This window comes from Manacus candei, unplaced genomic scaffold, assembly GCF_025592945.1.
Source record: "Manacus candei isolate 608988 ecotype Guabito, Panama unplaced genomic scaffold, ASM2559294v1 h1tg000027l, whole genome shotgun sequence".
In the NCBI taxonomy this organism is placed as follows: domain Eukaryota; kingdom Metazoa; phylum Chordata; class Aves; order Passeriformes; family Pipridae; genus Manacus; species Manacus candei.
The window spans coordinates 401,062-418,982 of NW_026138075.1; the positions used below are offsets into that span (position 1 = coordinate 401,062).

The following is a 17,921-nucleotide window of genomic DNA, read 5'->3' on the forward strand; positions in this document are numbered from 1 at the left end:
TTTTGCTGAGTCTAAAAGTCTAGTATAAAAGTTACTTTTGATTGTCACAGAGGGAAGAGTGTTAGCTGGAAAGCATCTCCTCTGCTTCTTCTTGTGACTGGTGTTTAGGACAAGCTTGCTGAGATTCTGGTTCAATAGTAATGTGTGGAGTTTTATTCAGGGAAGGATGCAAATCAGAGGGCTAATATTGTGTCCTCCTCAAAAATTACTCTTTATACTCATTTTCTGAATGATCACCGTTATCATGGAGGTTTGTCTGTTTATTTTTAGTCTGAACAGCTCCTATTATCATCTGCTACATAAAGGGTACCAGAAATACTGCTGTATTTAGGCCTTTGTAATTGATAATTTATTAATTTCAGATCTTTCTGTTAGAAAAATGAAATGGAATTGCCTTCAGTCTGTTATCTTGAACCAAATTTCTTGGACTTCAGGGTACTCTAGCTCGTTTTCTGAATGCCTTTCAGTTTGACTTCTCCTCTCTGCAAAGTTTGCCATATTTGCAAGTTATTCACTGAGACTGTACCACAGCCATCTGTAGCCATAATTGACACTGTACCATAACATTGCCTGGATTGTTTACAGTCACTTCTGTGAAGTCTGTTCTCATGCATCTTTTTCCAAGAGACTAGAAGCTAGTTCAGCAAGTATGGATATTACATATGTTTTAAATTTTTGTCTTTGTCATTAAAATTACTGTTAGCAATGAGCTACTATTGAGTAGGCTACATATATTATAGGTGGCTGACAAACAAAATATCTGCTGAAAAGGGAAGCTTTGTCATTTGTCCAATCTGGAGAAAAAAAATCCACAGTCATGTTCTTGTGTTTCCTTCCCATTGGCAGAAATTGAATATCCATCATGTTAAAATTAGTGAATTTTGCAAGATGCTGTTCTGTTTGCTTTGTTCAATGTTTAGTGAAGTAAAAATACAGATGGCATCCAGAGTGTTGATGCCACCTAGCGTTGAAAGAATTACTGCCCCACACTTCTAATTGAAGCTGGCCAATTTTTTACCCTGAAACAGTGCCTGCAAAGCAATTGAAGGAAAGAGGCATGATTTACTTTGTAACCTTCTTATTTGTCGCAATATTGAAGTTTCTTTTGATGTTAAGACTTATAATACAGTGTTTTGTTTCATCACGGGTGGTTGCAGGTGAAAACAGATTCTTGTCTCTCCTTAGAAGTACTTTTCTCTTTATTAATTCCCTATCAATATGACTAATATCTTGGATATCACTCTGCTTCTCATTAATTCCAGACTTCTGGCTCAGCTCGATCAAATTTTGGAATTGAGCACAGATAGAAAAGCTAAACAACACTATTACAGTTGTTTTTCTGGTAAAAACCTGCCCCACTTAAAAGAGATTCCCTTGGGCTAGATTTACTAAAGTTTATCCTGAATGTTTATCAATCGTTTCAGGATTGTGCTGTACTAGGATTTTGCTAGTGTACCTGGAGGTGTCTCAAGCAAGAGATAGGACTGTTATTTCTTCCCAAAGAGCTGCAGTTTCCTCTGGTTTTCATGCTTACACCTTTCACAGAGTTTCTTGTACTAGTTCCCTGAGTAGTATACATTTTAATACTTCTAGCGTGTGCTTTCAAATACTGCTTTTCTAATTTGTGATCTTTTTGCCATTTGTCAGTTACCTTCCTGTGGTAAGCAACCAAAAGATAGGGTTTGTTGGGTTTTTTTTGTTTTTCTCGTGAAGTTGTTCCACCTTGCAGAGCCGACAGTGTCTGCCTGAACTGGACAAATATGTTATCATTTGTGACCTTTACACCCTATTAAAAAGAAGCGCAGTTTTTAATTGCTTGGACTTTAAACACAATTTCAGTATTGAGGGTTTAAATTTCAGGAATTACATAGAACTCTTCCAATCTTTAAATTTTGTTTCATGCAGAAGAACCAGTTTTCAGTTACTTGCTACATATTTTGGGAAAGGAGAGGAGAGAGAGGGAGGGGAGGGGACAGAATGGGAGAACAGAGGAGGGGAGGGAGGGAAGGGAAGGGGAGGGGAGGGGAGGGAGGTGTTTTGAATGTGAATCACTTCTCTGTCATTAAACCATTGGTAAGAGATGAGCAGAGCTTCCCTTCTGTATAGCTGGGTTGAGTTGTTTTTTGTGTGCCCTTGGTCTGCTCTCTTCACTGACAAGCTATAAAGAGTTACAAGTCTTGTCATTGACTCTGAATAATGGAGAATTCTTCTTGTGTGTTTGTCTACTATGCATTGTAAGAAACACTGCTGAAAGTCTATGAACTGCATTCATTTTGCCCTCTTTGTTAATGCCTCCGTGTTTGAAGAAAAAATGATGTCACACAGTATGAATGAAGAATTAAACCTCAAGAATGAAACTTCCATTTTAAACCTTTAAGGAACCATCAGCCCTTCCTGATTATAGAGAGAACCTGTAGAGAGTTCACGGCAGGGTGTCTTTCTTCCCTCATTCTTATTTCAAGATAGAATGCAGAAGCTGTAGAAAGCTGCAGATACATTCCCTCAGTCTTGCTATGATCTGGTTTTCATAGAAGGCAAGGGAATGCAGGGAAAAAGGAAAAAAAAACCAAACCCAGAGGGTAACATATAGTGGATCTACATGAAAAATACCATGTTTCTCTTCCAGTGAAGAGCATGAGCAAGAAAACAGAGGAACTAATATCCCAGGTGCTGTTTACTTCAGTCAACGCTGGAGTAAAAAGTTTTGTTGGGTCTTACTGTTTTGATGCACTCATACACGTACAGACTTAAAAAGACTGTGTATTTTGTGTTCCCGCTAAGTTTCCGTATGACTTTATTTGCAGATTTTTTTGATTGTGTACTTTGTGTGAGTTACAAGTCATGTCCTACTGTTCTTTTGCAGAAAAGCGTTGTCCCATCCTCCAGAAACCAGCAGGTGTGACAGTTCTCCCTCCCAGATGTGGGCTGGAGCCTGCTGTTTCTGGGACTGTGTGCCGGCTGAGCTGTCCCCAAGGATTCATCTTGTCTGGAGCTAGAGAAGAACTAAGGTGCATTTCATTTGGGAGATGGAGTGCAAACATCCAGGAGGCTCTGTGTAAAGGTAGAGACCAGCACAAAATCATGTCTGTGTACACGTGTGCAGAATTGAAAGGAAGCACACAGCAGATAACTGAGTGAGGACAGGTTTGAACTGGGGAAAGTGTGATTTAAACAGTGTATAACAAGTGTTGTCTGTACCTCTATAGCTTGGCTGTCAGATTTAATTGTAGTTTGTAACAAAAATGTGGAGTTCAGAGGTCACTCAAGTGTCACCTTATAGTGCTCATCATCAGCTGCCTTTTCTGGGATCCATCTCATGAGTCCATTGTTGGGAAGCTGCCTGATAAAAGGCCTGATCTGCAGGGAAGTTTCAAATTTCAAAGTAGAAGTAAAAGCTCTTAGCTTAAAAATAGTCAAAGTGGAACCCACACTTCTAGTAAAATAACAGTGATAATAATATTACTACTGGTTTAGCACAAGTTTATGTAAACCCTCTAGTCAGAGCAAAACTGTGAACACCTTGTAAACCCTGGCTGATAGACTATAGAGGAATGTTCATTTCAGTTGTCTTGTTGACATGTTGACATGTTGACATGTCCCAAGCCACGGTGCACAAGAGTTAAGGCCAAAATTGTCTAACACAAGTGTATTGGCTGACACAAGTGTATTGGTTGAGCAGGGAGTATAAAGATAGGTTGAAGATGGTTACATGCATTTTGGAATGATTCTGCCATGTTTACCCACCTCTTTTAGAAATGTTAGGCTGTTTATTCCCTTTCACACATGCACAACTGGATTGGAAGGATTCCGGTTTTGGATTATAGCAGAATAAAACCAGAAGTGCAGTTTGTCAGGGAATATGGTATTCACCTCTTCCTGAAATGTTGTTCTCCTAGAATTATTATTTTCTCTTCCGGCTGAGGACCTCGACAGCCACTGGGTGAAAGAACAGTACAGAAAACAGTTATAGCAGTCATCATGCCAGGTCACTACAGAAACTGAGGCTTTTTTTCCCTATAAAGGCCAGGAAGATTTTATCCCCCTCTTTAAACGTACTATTTTCCACTCTGTGATGTACCACATTGTTTTTCTGAATCTTTTGTGTAAACCTGTGCCAAACCACAGCTTTTAATATTTGATGGGATCCTAGCATAAGATTACAAGCTGAAGTGTTCAGATAAAGGTAAAGCAGCATGGCTTGGGTTCAAGTTTTTACATATTACCAATGAATAAAGCCAATGAATGAAGTAGGAGGCACTGAGAAACTATGAAGGTTATTCTTTTTTAGTAAAAATGAACAGTTGCATTTCAATTGCTTTCATTCTTGTTATTATCTTTCTCTGTTTTGCTGCCAACATAGTTGGCCAGTTCAAAGTAGCCATTTTCTTTATGATTTATTTATTATTAGTCTTTTTACAGAATTTCACTTTTAGATGGAATTTGCCCCAGCCTGGAGGCTGTGGTCAAGGGAGTGTGAACCATAACTGCTAGTTACTTATAAGAGTGCATTTGTAATAAAACTTTCATCTGAATCAGTTCAGAGGAAGACAAAATCACTTGTATTTATTGCTTTGCATTCTTAACTATGGAATTTAATTGCCTGAGTTATGTCTTTACTGGAATTATTTAGTAATAAAAGTGTAAGTGATATCAGTTCTGAGTTGTTTTAAAGTCTATTGGGCATAGATGAGTTCAGAGCCAAATGTGTCCTTGTCTCATGGGTCTAGAAACCATTTATCAAGCAGCACTACAGCAATGAAATAACCTGACCACAAATGTTTTGGGAGGCCCTGTGCCAGGAAACTGAAGAAGTACTTTGAATTTGTCAGAGAAACTTGAGGCTTAGATGTTGGTGGTGAGGTTACCCATATTGTATCACCACTCCTTCGAAACCATCCAGCATTGTCACCTGTCACCAGAAGACTCCATTTGTCCTACATAATGCCATATAACAGGAGTTTATTAAGGAGCATTTCCAGCTGCTGCCCAAATTCTTGCCATTGGTTCTTTCGAGTCAGTTCCACACCATGCTCCAGAGAATTTGAGTCACTAATGTCTTGTTCATAGTATGTATATCATGTCACAAATACTTAAGAGTTTTTTTGAGTCACCGATTACCTGAAGCAAGTATTTTTGTATGTATGTGTCATGTGTGTGAACAGTGAAAGGATAGAGAAGGAAGGGATGAATAATAAAAGAAACAAATTAACTCTTATTTATTCCTTGTTTTTTGATTCTGTGTAAGAGTAAGTCTCATTGTGCTCAGTGATGTGAAAAAATACAACAAAAATAAGTCCTTTCCCCAGGAAAATTTACTATTGAGGTAGGAGCCAATAGGCAAGAATTAAGAAGGGGCAGAGATAGGAAGTTTGCAAAAATACGTACATTTATATTCCGGGCAGTATGAAAAACAGTGGTTTTAACAAGTTTCAGTCTAACCATTACAGACATTTTACTTCTGTGATCCCGCATATAAAACTATTTTGTCTTTTTCTGGGTCAGATATTGAAGCGCCTCGGATCCACTGTCCAGACAATATTGAGACTGTGACTCTGGAACATCATAACTCTGCTAATATCAGCTGGCAGGTACCAACAGCTGAGGATAACTCTGGAGATGAGGCAAGTTAAAATCTGTATCTGTTTGACTGGAGGCAGTCTTTCTGATTTCAATTAATTTTATGATTCACTAGAATTTCTTTGTTCTGATAAACAGGAGTAGAAAAAAAACCTGCTAGAAAGTTTGTATCTTAAAAATTTAGCATTTTCTGTCTTGATTGGAATTATGAGGTACAGGACACTGCATGGAATTTCAGTGCATAAAACCTCATATGGTTAATTTATGTGGTCAAAAGAAAGAATGTGCCCTTGTTTACAAGATGGAGACATCTGCTTTAAAAATGAACGCTTAGAATGTCAAGAAGTTTAATAAACTCTTCTCAGAAAGAAGCAAACCAGTTCATTAATCTAAAAGGTTAACAAGTACACAGTGTGATAAGTAAAAACTCATTTCAGCTTTCTGAGTGAGAAAGAGAAACCTCATTTTCCTGTGCAAGTTCAGAAGTGGGCCTTTGGCTACTATGGGTATCAGAGATCTGGAAATGGAGTTACAAGGAAAACTTGCTCCAGAGCTGTTTCATAAAGAGTAACATTTCTTACAGGCTCAGACATGATCCATTTACAGCAACTGAATGCTTTATCAGTAGTCAGCAGAGGGACAATGAGTCTATGTGTGCTTTTAATTTACTGCAAACACAGGAGTTTTTTGCACTAAGAAGTTGAGCTGTCCCAGTAAATTTAAGTTCACACTTTCTTTTTCTGTAGCATAGTCATGGTCAGGTACTGTAGGTCTGCTGGTACAGAGTCATTCTTTGAAATGTAGAAGTCAAGTGCCTTAGCTCTTAGTTGTAAGAAGTTTGTCAAAATCGTGGCTGTCAGGTGAACTAACTGCTGTTTTACACGTGAAACCATTTCTTTTAAAGACAAATTCCTTAAGACATTCTAAGCCATATGAAAAAACCACAGACAGTATATGTGTCATTTACTCCAAATGTAAAGTTCCTTTGCTGTGCCAGAACATATTGAAGCATCTGTGGGCTAATGACTCATACACGTATTTAGATCAAAACTGGATATGTAAGTACTTATAGCCCACAATTGTCTCCTCCACTAATTTCCCAGGTCTGCTGCCCTTGCAGCTGGAGAACTGAACTGCAGACTGGTTCTGAGTTGATGTAGTTTGTGTTCAGTGCAATTAGGCAAACAAAGTTTTTTAATGCACACTGCTGTAAACTGCAGCAGGTCAGGGTCCAAATCCTGACTGAGTAAATTCCTGTTGCTATACAGAAGGCAGACTTAAGAAAGGGCATAGAGTACTCTGTTGCAAAGTCCATCCTCATTACTTTCAGAGGCTATTTGTATTAAGAATGAGTAGGCTTAACATTGAAGGATACTATTCTGTCAATTTTTCAAAACATGAATATCATGATTAGTAACCAGCTTTGGTTTTTAAATAACACCTGTTTTCCTGTAACAGGTCTCAGTTCGTGTTACCCCAGCTTTCATACCACCATTTCTTCTCCCAATTGGCAAAGTTGACATTACTTACACAGCAACTGATAAGTCGGGCAATGAGGCAAGCTGTACGTTCAGTGTCAAGGTTATTGGTAAGTGCTGTTAAAAGTCAATGAGGAAATCTGCCTGTCATGTTTGAAACCTTCTGATTAGTGCAGAAAGAGACTGGGAGTCACTGTGGCCCTTATATGCACAGTCATAAGCCCAGGAGCGTTATCATCTCCGCAAATCCTTTGCTGATCTTCGGTCACTGTTTGCATAGTGTGCAGTCGTTGCTCACAATGTTTGGTTTGGGTTGTGTTTCATTCTGCCATTCATTCTGAATGTAAAGATTTCTCCTCACACTAGTATATTAAATGCTTTATTGTATTGTCACTTACTGCCTTCATCATATATCTGTATTTAATTCTTGAAATACTCCAACAGGATTTCCAAGGTTTGCACACGCTGCTGATGCAAATCATTGCTAAAGTGTTTCTATCAGACAGTTGTGTTATTCAGCAGTCCTGCAGGTAGTCCAAGGTTTGCTCTGTAGAAAGCAAACACTGCAGAAACCATGAGTTCAGTAGAGGAATTAGTCTTGTCCATTCACTCAGCATCTTCCAATTGCAGAAGCTTCCAGGTGTGCACCTTTATTTTATCTTCTGATATGAGCTTAAAACTGCTACTTACCTAACTTCTTCTGATGATAGATGCCATTTGAGTTTGGCAGTAGTTCTGTAAGCTAATGTCATACCATCCTTTCAAATTCTGCAGATGTAGAACCTCCTGTAGTTGACAGATGCAGATCTCCACCACCCATGCAAGCAGCAGAGAATGATTACCCAGCAACATGGGAAGAACCAGAATTTTCAGACAATTCAGGTGAGATAGTGCACCCCAAAACAAGCATGCAACAGTAGAAGGCTAGAGAACCTGTTCACTTGTTTGAGATTTTTTTATGTTTCTTTTATTTATTTATTTTCAAGAACACTTAATTTTGAAGATGTGTTGCCGTTTGCTTTTCCGTTCATCAAGATTGGGTGTCAGTAACCCTTTTTTACTTACTGATGTTTTAGATTGTCTTTTGACTCTTCTAGGTGGTCCATTGACTGTCACTAGGAGTCATGCACCTGGAGATCTCTTTCCCAAAGGAGAAACAACAGTTCAGTACACAGCCGTGGATCCTTCTGGAAATAACAGGACATGTGAGATCCACATTGTCATCAAAGGTTTGTTGTCTTCATCTCCTGCTCAAGACCGTATGTCATTGATCTAATTGAATATCATAAAGGATGCAGGAATGCTCCACTTTTTCATTTAGTCTCCACTTTTTCATTTAGTTATTTCCATTTTATATTGGAGTCACTTGAAGGCAGTCAGGATATTTGTTAGTATCAACAAATAAATTGTCTAAGACTGAAACAGCACAATAGTGAATTTGGCCTTATAAATTCAAATTTGAATGTAAAAGCATTAAAATTACGATTCATTAAACAGTAAAACTTATAGAAATGGATTTTTTTTCTTTTTTTATATGACAGATACCATGTGAGCTGTATTAATACGTAGTTACTCCAGTCTTGTTTCAAATCTGTAATTAAAAAGGAAAACTTTCTGCCAAATTTTCTTTAGTCACCTACAAGTATTGTAGCAGATAATAGAACATTCTTTGGATTTTAGAATCTGTCTGTACCTATAGATATACTACTGCATTTTGTGTGCTGTGTAGACATATTTTCCTCACAGTTCACTTTCTTCTTTAAAGTCCAAACAATAATTTGGTAGATAAAGTATTAAGGATGAAAATTCTACTTTCTAGTTTTTGTCTCAGCTGGATATCTGTATAAAAAGATCAGTTAGTGAAGAGAGAATTTAAAATCATGCAGACTGGCATTTTGGTTATAGCTTTTAGAAACCATAAGTTGCAAATTGATGTGCTAGTCTCTGGTTTGCTCTAAATCTTAGAAAGAACAAACCAGTGCTTAGAATTGGCATTATTTCAGGTTCTATACCACCTTAGACTTTTTGTGGTTCAGTATTTGTCACATAATGTTTTCAGATGTTCACAACCTCCTTCACAGTAGGAAATATAAGCAAAAAATTGAATAGTCAGTTCCCCCTAAGATTATTTTGACAAGTTCATGTGTTGTTGCAATGGTGCAGGATGGATAATGTTTAGTTTCAGAATTCAAGATGTAATTTAGTTTACTAGAATTCATTGTATGTAATTCATGTTAAAATTTAGATTAACATTTCATGTTATTTTAGTAAATAGTTTCTCATATGTATCACAACTTTTTTTACCGTCTCTGTGTTTCTGGATTTCAAATTCCAGTGGCAGAATTTGAGAATTATTTAGCAGTAGCCTGATCCTGACTTTGTGGAAGTAACAAATAATACTTCAACAGAGGCAAGATCAGGTTAATACTAGGTACTTTTGGAAACCCTCTCAGTGCCATTTTCCTGCAGGATCACATATTTCACCACATTCATCAATATATAAATCTTTGCATTGTTTACAGGTTCTCCCTGTGAAATATCCTTTGAGCCTGTGAATGGGGATTTTATATGCACATCAGATGAAGCAGGAGTTAATTGCACATTGCACTGCGCAGAGGGTTACAGCTTTTCAGAAGGATCAAGTGAAAACTACTATTGTGCATATGAAGATGGTCTCTGGAAGCCACCCTACTCTCCAGAGTGGCCTAGCTGCTCTTGTAAGTCTTACTGTTACTAAAATAAATCTGCAACTCACCAAACACTATGTTTAATGATAAAGTAAATAAAAATGTTTTAGAAATTTTGACTTCTATTTCATTATAACAAATGTCCGTCCACTGCCTCTGAATTGTTACAAATATTATGAAATAATGCTTGGAAGTCTGTAAATGTGTTACTTCAGAAGCTGTCTGAAACCCAAGTATAGCAGTGAATTTGAATCCTAGGAATCACAAAACAGCAAAGACGCAAAGCAGACAGGTTAATTGAAACAGTTTTTTTACAAACACTAACAGAGTCTTTTCAGTAAGAATAACCAGAGTATTTGCAACTTATTGATCCAAATGTATAGTGTGCGCTCTATTTACATATCTAATTACCACCGGATCAGAAGAGTTCATGTGTTTTCTTTGAGCTGGACACATCAAAACTTCAGCTGTGGAATTTTCCACCTTTGGTGATATTTTTAAGATGAATATATTAGAATTACATTGGAAACCAGTCTTGGTACCATGTTGCATCCATTTCCATCAAAGTTGATTTCTTGGTTTCAGCAAAAAAAGAACAGTGTTTCAGCTGTGAACAAGCAAGAGTTATGTTTCAGAGCTATTTATCAATTCAAAATCTGTAACTTGGACACTTAGGAACTTAACTCTGATTGAATTCTGGCTGATAATTTTCTATATTTAGCCTAGCAGCATTAGTAATAAGAGTTTTAATATTTATTGCTTCTCTCTCAGTAAAAAGTAAGTATGGAGTTTGTTGACAGCTTACAGGTTTCTTCCCTTAAGAAAATGCTGAAGTACATAAATGACCTTTCTTTTAATGTCTTCTAGCTTTTCCAGTAAATTTGATGCCTGCCAAAGGGTTGTATTAACTGCATTGGCTGAGATATGAGTGATCCACTTAGGCTGCTGATTTAAAGACAGTGCTTCTTACCTTATTGTATTCCAGTTTCAGCCTGAATTATCTTGATTTTGGTTATAAAGCTTTTGCACTGATCAGTAAAAATTTATTTCTCCAAAATTTTTCAGTAAATCGTTTTGCAAACCATGGGTTCAAATCCTTTGAGATGCTCTACAAAGCAACACGATGTGATGACAACAATCTTCTAAACAGATTTACTGACGCATTCCAGAGTGCACTTGGTAAAATGGTAGGTTAGTAAATACTCCTTCCCTTTATATACTTCTTAAAAAATATACATAATTGTTATTTTTTCCAGTTAACTGATTTTGTACAAGGAAAGTAACTCATAAATGAGATCTGTGCTTTTTCAGATGATGACAAGTCATCTTTAAAAATAAAGATGATTCCCTGGCATTTTAATGTAATTCAGCTTAGTCTTCAGTGTGGAATTATATGGGACAGCATATATGTCCAAGTAGCTTAGGGATCTGCAGGTAGATTTTCAGTAGGCTTCCAAATAGAACCTGTGCAGTTTTGAAAACCCCAGTCAGTTGTCCCCTAACCTCAGTGTTGTTTTTGAAAGTTGGATGTGATAGTAAAATAAATGCATTTTATATAGCATATGTGTGATATATATCCATATAATGTGAATGAACATACATATACAAATGGATAATTCCACATTTGGTGTGTATGTCCAGGCACTTAAATCCAGTAGTAGTGATTTGCTTGGGTTTCTTGAGGTTACGAGTTCTCAGTCTTGTCATTCAGAGCTGCATGGCCCTGAATTTGAAGAGGTACCATGTTACTTCTCTACCATGTCTCTTGCTTTCCACTTCAATATCACAATCTCCCTTCTTAAACCACAAATCTGTCCTCAGCTGAAAAGCAGAAACAGCAGAACTTTTAGTTGTGGTCTCAGGAGTGGGTGTCCAGGCCAAGTGTGACAGCATTGTTCCAGTAGAGAACACGGGCTTTTTGCAGAACATGGCTCATATGCAAATAAAAGCTTTCCTTGTAACTAAAAAACATTGTTAGCACATACAGCTAATTGGCAAATTCCTTCAATTTTGGAATATATGCCAGTAACCCCTGTCAAATGGCTGGAACCTTACATAACACGTCAGACAATGTCTGATGCTTGGACCTAAATGTCTGTTAATCTCCTGCCTTGCTTCAGGTTTATTCTCTTCCAGTAGAGAAATCTTGACTGGTTTAATTTCTGTTTCTTTCCCCTAAGAGCCCAATACAACCAGTTTCCAGTACTTAGACAGTTACTATTGGGAAGTAGAAAATAAAAAGGAAAAAATACATAGTGAGCTTCCAAGCAATTACATCAAAATGCAACAGCCTGGGAAAACATTCAAAAAGGCTGTTTTGAATATGCTTATTCCTATTCTCAAGAATTTGAAACTCTAGCAGAGATCTGAAAGGGGGGGAAGGAATGGGCAGGAGCCATCTTTCCAATGAAAGTTGATATGGAAAAAACAGAACAATTTCAAAACATGGCCTAGGGCCAACTTGCTTCAAACCTTTCTGGAAAAAGCAAGAAATACATACTTTATCAAAAGTCATGCAGTCATCTATTCATTTCTAATCTCCACTGCTTTTATGGAGGGAAGAAATAAATGATACCACAAAGGTTTCTATTGAGTTTTCTGTTTTGTGATTTCTGTCCTCCTGAGATTATTTTCTCTGTCCTCTGAGGTTTTTTGGTGCATGGGTCCTTTTCCATGGATAGGGAGAGGTGGACATGAAGAAATAAGATTGAAAGCTAGAAAAAAGTCCCAGCATTGTTGTCAACATGACACAATTACAAGTAACATAGTTGGAAAAACCACAGATGCTTTTAAACACGTGAGCTCACCTGTCATCTTTTGTAGGGAGAAACAAGCCTGAATTTATTTCTGTATTCTGGGATTTCACATGCAAGAGTGGTTAACTGAATTGACATCTCTTAAAAATAAAAGATCTCCTATAACAAAAAGTTTGCACACCTGCAAGTTGCCCTCTTATTTCCCAGTTTTATCAATAGAACATGCTTCTTTCAACTGACCTTACCAAGGTTGTAAGAGACATGAAAGGGGAAATCTGGTGTCAGTGGCAGAAGCAGTGCTTTACATTGTAACTAATTTTTTTTAAGTTAGTGGAGAGGGCTATGTGGTTTTATGTTTTTTAATGTTATTCTTCTTTATCTTGGAAGGTCCCATCATTCTGTAATGACGTTGATGATATTGACTGCAGATTGGAAGATCAGACACAGAAACATTGCTTGGAATATAATTACGATTATGAAAATGGGTTTGCCATTGGTAATTATGGATTCCATAGATTTATAGCCATCCAGGTTTAATACAGCATAATTCCTGCAAAAATGTCTTCTACAAGATACTTTTTTAAAATAACTGTGGCACTTGTAATGTAATAAGCAATTATATCGTGGGTTTTATAAAAATATCCTGTAACTGATGTCTGGTATTGATGCTGCTTGCTATACAGTGTAGAGGTTTGCTGAGGTGCCTCATGGTGGGGAGGGGAGAGAAGGACACACACACAGAGTCTTAGAAACCTGCTTGGTTAGCCTACAAGAAAGAAACTTTTTAAAAATGTGCAGTTTCAAACCAAAAGACAGAAAAGGTACAATAAATTGTTTTGGAGATTGTTATGAAAATGAGGAACATCTATGATGCTGGTTTGAATCTGCACAGAACCCTCACTGTGTAAAGTTATACAACCTTAAGTTTGCCCAGTAATTGTGAAATTACATCCTGTGTGCAAGGGCAGGTTTTGCACCATGACTGCAGCTATATCAGAGTGAAGAGAGTGACAGTCCTTGTGTCTTGTGGCAGTGATTGTTTTATGACAAGTAAGTTGTCATTTTCAGTCCATTTTCAAACTGGTTAGTGTCCATGTTGTACTGCTGTTGTCCTTGGCCTTTCTGAGTCCCATGGGGGTGCTCAGAGCAGAAAAGCTGAAAATGGGTAACTTATAGTACCTATCTGAGCAGAAGGCATTTTGTCAGGTCCACATCACAATGTGTACTCTGTCACAGGACTGTGTTTCTTTTGCAGGTTTATAGTGGAGTTAGTTGGTAGAGTTTCCTGCTTGTGCTCACCTTTTAGACATGCTTCACTCAGTCTGAGAGCACATTTGTTTGTGTTCAGACGTGGGGCAGGGCTGGATGTTGAGTCTGCAGTTGTCATCAGAGTAAGGACGAATACTGATGACAGCTGGAACTAACCTGTAAGGGCATTTGGAAGAAACAGTGTTAAGGACATGGAATGTGGGGTCCTATTCTCTTCTGGTTCATTTCAACCTCTTACCAGAGTAACATTGTTGCTGTTTTTCAGGAATTTGTCATGATTTACACTGGGGAGGCAGGACAGGAGAACCTGTCTCCTCAGGTCATAAGAGACAGCAGTTTAGAAAATTAGTTGTGGAATACTCATACAGTATTACCCTCAAAGTTGTGGGGTCAACTTGTCCTAGTTTTCACTGTAAATTAAGCCAAATTTAGTTCACTGCTAAGAGGTAATTGGCAGATTTTTTTTCCTATGTTTATGTTTTCTAAAAATAAACTAGATCAATGAAATAGACCGTGCCTCTCTACAATTAGTCAATATGAAGAAGTAGATTATACACAGAAAGAATTGTTTGTTTCTGATTTAAAGCATGTTGCAGGTGAAGGATATTATACAGGGGCTGAATTTGGCTCTCTGTATAACAGAAAATGCCTGTCTGGAGGTAATGAGCACATAAGGTGATGCCTTTTTTGAGAGGCCAGACAATGTTACAACTGTTCAGGAGTTGTGAGAAGATGCAAAGGAGACATGGCATAGGCTGTGCTGTCTGTAATTAAGCAGGAAGAGGAAGAAAGAGCAGTATGGAATTGTTTAAGATGTTGCTGGCAGGTGAGAGTGAATGCAAGACAGAGGAAGAAAGAATTGCAATATGTAACTTTTGTAACTATTTCTCTAAAGCTTGGCTAACTGCACAAAGATCTCTACCATATCAGTTAGGAATGAGATTGGTTTTTCCTTTTTATTAGTCAAAATGAGGGTACAATAGGCACTTGTGAGGAGACAAAGTCAACAGTCATCATCTGAAGTTTCAAACAGACCCCATTCTCTTGGGGTTGTATTTTAGGAATCAGTAGAGGTATTTATTTTCCACATGATGTTGTTTCTCTTTTTGTTCTTTCTTAATGTCCCACAGGACCAGCTGGCTGGGGGACAGCAAACCACCTGGATTATTCGTATGGTGATTTTGTTGATGCAGCACAAGAAGAAGACTTATCCAAGCATCTCTCTGCCTCCGTAAAAGCAGCACCTGCTCGCATCAAAAGGCATAAGCTGAATGTTCCACTGACTGACCAAAAAATCAAGTTAATATTTAATATCACAGGTGAGAGAAGTGAAAATATTGTCCTCCGCTTCCTTTTTAAAAATAGTGTTTCAATACATTCAGTAAAACTTCTTCAGTTCACAGAAGCCTGGTGAAGATGCAGATGACAGTTTTCTGGACACAGTCATAGCCCCATTTCATCACAGACTTTCTGCTTGAGGGAAAGATCACAGCCTCATATTCATGGAGGGCTTTGTGCTTTCCACTTTCCACTGACAAGCTTGAGTGATGCCCTCGATATATTCCAGAGTACAGTGGAAGTGCTGACTGTAAAATCTGTGTGTTTTCGTGTTTGCTGTTTATATTCCAGCTAGCGTGCCACTGCCTGATGAAAGGAATGATACATTGGAACTGGAAAACCAGAGACGGCTCCTTAAAACTCTGGAAACAATCACGAACAGGCTGAATAGAACTCTCCATAAGGAACCCATGTATTCTTTTCAATTTGCATCTGAACTCATTGTAGCTGACACCAACTCACTGGAGACGGAGAAGGCCTTTCTTTTCTGCAGGCCTGGTTCTGTGCTGAGAGGGAGAATGTGTGGTAAGCCAGATGACTTGTTTCTTACATGTATTTGGAATCTTTTTGCAAAGCAAGGTTTTAGAGGATGTTTGCAGAGGGTTATGATTTGACACAGTCCAGAGATTGTGTCTCTCATAACAATAAACTGCAAAAATGCTTTGCACAGTTTGACTTCCAGAGAATGTTTATGTTCCTAACTAAGGCCTGTGGAAAAAAGGATGCTTTTGTACCCAGGATTCCACTCCCATGGGGAAATCAGGCATATCCATGCTTGGTCACACACAGAAAACAGAGCTTGGTATGCCGTCTTTCAACCCTGTTAGTCTTGTGAGTGATGCGTAGCTAAGATAGGGAATTGGATTCCATTTCCTGTGCATAGTTAAATTTTTGCAGTGTTCCGGAGAGATACCCCATCTGCTGAGGAACAGAGTCACATTTCATATAAACAGTTTGACTAAATGGGAACTTCCAGGGGCAAGATTTTTCACTCTGAAGGAAACTTATGTTTCCAACATTACAGTCAACTGCCCTTTGGGTACCTATTACTCCCTGGAGCATCTTACCTGTGAAAGCTGCTGGACTGGATCCTACCAAGATGAGGAAGGGCAGCTGGAATGCAAAAGTTGTCCATCTGGTAGCTATACTGAGTATCTACACTCTAGGAGCATCTCTGAATGCAAAGGTGAGAACTTTTGTCTTATTCAGACAGCCACTTCTGAACGCTTGGTGATATCCTTTTGATCCCCATGGTGGAAGTACGGGGGTACTTCATACTGGTGTGAAATGAGGAGCATTCCTAATTGTACCTTGGTGCACATGTATAGAGAAAAATCCAAGTTTTCACCACTGCTGTAGCTTGCAGGATGCCTGAGTAGATGTTTTAAGAAGAGTTGGCCCTTGAAGATTTGCTTCATTTCTGTCTTTCATTTCTGAGAATGTGATCCCATTTTGCAGTGACTAATAAACTTAAAATAATATCATTTTTGTCATTGCCAGCCCCACTCCACTACAGTGCTGAGGCATTGAACAACTCAGAACCATTATCTCTCCGTGACTTGTTCTGAAAAAGAAGTTGGTAGTTTTATTTCCTTTTTGTTGTCTTATCATTAATTTTTTTGATTGAAATGAGTTGCAGTAGATTATCTGTGAAGCTGATTGGAGGAGAATTCACTGGTTAATAATTCACAAATGCACTATCAGTAGCTTACCACAATTGTCTTTTTTTTTTGCTCTTTGTACCCATGAAGTCCTTCAGAGTAGAGTAAACTCCAGAAATAAAAGTCCTTGTGACATGTAGTGTGATTTCAGCATTATTTTCAGAGATCGGAAACCATGTTGGAGATTTGCTTAATATTTCCAAATTCTTCTGCCTTGCAGCTCAGTGCAAGCAGGGAACGTATTCATCTAATGGTCTTGAGACCTGTGAAACATGTCCACTTGGAACATATCAGCCGGCATTTGGATCCAGGAATTGTATCTCTTGCCCAGAAAACACATCAACAGTAAAAAGAGGCGCAGTAGATGTCTCAGCTTGTGGAGGTTTGTAACAAAAGGAGCAATGAGACTTTTTTTAAACTAAATACTAAAAATTTCCAAGTTGTTGTTTGAACATCAGCTAATGTAATTCAATACATCTGCCTGAGATTGAATTCCTCTTGTGGTTGAGTGTGGACCAAGCAACATTTCCCAGCAAAATGATAGGTCATTTCCTGATACCCTGATAATTTCAGTTGCCCTCCTCCTGATTTCCAAAGTGGACTCTTATCTAAAGATAAATAAAATGAGATACATGATGGGTACCTAAATGAAAATAAAACCTTCTTCCTTACAGAAGAGAAAGGGAATGATATTTGTCACTGTTATTTCTGGAACAGCTTTCACATTTTCTGTAAAAAATACTGAATTTTAACAGAGTTTGTTCCATAATGCTTTCCAAGAAATTCTCATCATCTGTTTTGGACAAGCTTCGCCAGAAGGATTCCCAGGGTAAATAATCTGCAGGGATTGATGGTACAAAAAAACCTTTTCTTCATCATTACTCCTTCTCAAAGGAAAAAAATTAAAAGAGGTGTGAGAGATAAAAGAGAAAGGAAGTTCCATTTGAAAGCTGCCCCCAGAGCAGCAAAAGTAGTAGAATTAAATACTTCCCTGATATATCCATAGTCCTTTGCGAAAGACATGTCACCTCACAGAAGAATTTAAATAGGCATTTCCTGGCAGGTTTCATCCTGTTCCTTTTAAGTTTAAGGAGGGACTATGAGGGGGGGAAAGTGATCAAAAAGAGGTGAGGGAAGGTAGGGTGGAGATGCAAG

At 38.0% G+C, this 17,921-nt stretch overlaps 1 protein-coding gene across 1 annotated transcript in view; it reads left to right on the forward strand.

Annotated features, from left to right (window-relative positions):
* The window catches only part of SVEP1 (sushi, von Willebrand factor type A, EGF and pentraxin domain containing 1), a 122,892-nt gene that overhangs the window by 49,068 nt on the left and 55,903 nt on the right, over positions 1–17,921 (forward strand). The window contains exons 7-18 of the mRNA XM_051789247.1: positions 2,864–3,061; positions 5,503–5,621; positions 7,036–7,165; positions 7,830–7,937; positions 8,153–8,284; positions 9,578–9,772; positions 10,808–10,929; positions 12,886–12,994; positions 14,898–15,086; positions 15,397–15,630; positions 16,130–16,291; positions 16,987–17,148. Of these exons, the coding sequence (XP_051645207.1) occupies positions 2,864–3,061; positions 5,503–5,621; positions 7,036–7,165; positions 7,830–7,937; positions 8,153–8,284; positions 9,578–9,772; positions 10,808–10,929; positions 12,886–12,994; positions 14,898–15,086; positions 15,397–15,630; positions 16,130–16,291; positions 16,987–17,148 (1,860 nt within the window). The remainder of the gene's footprint in view (positions 1–2,863; positions 3,062–5,502; positions 5,622–7,035; positions 7,166–7,829; positions 7,938–8,152; positions 8,285–9,577; positions 9,773–10,807; positions 10,930–12,885; positions 12,995–14,897; positions 15,087–15,396; positions 15,631–16,129; positions 16,292–16,986; positions 17,149–17,921) is intronic.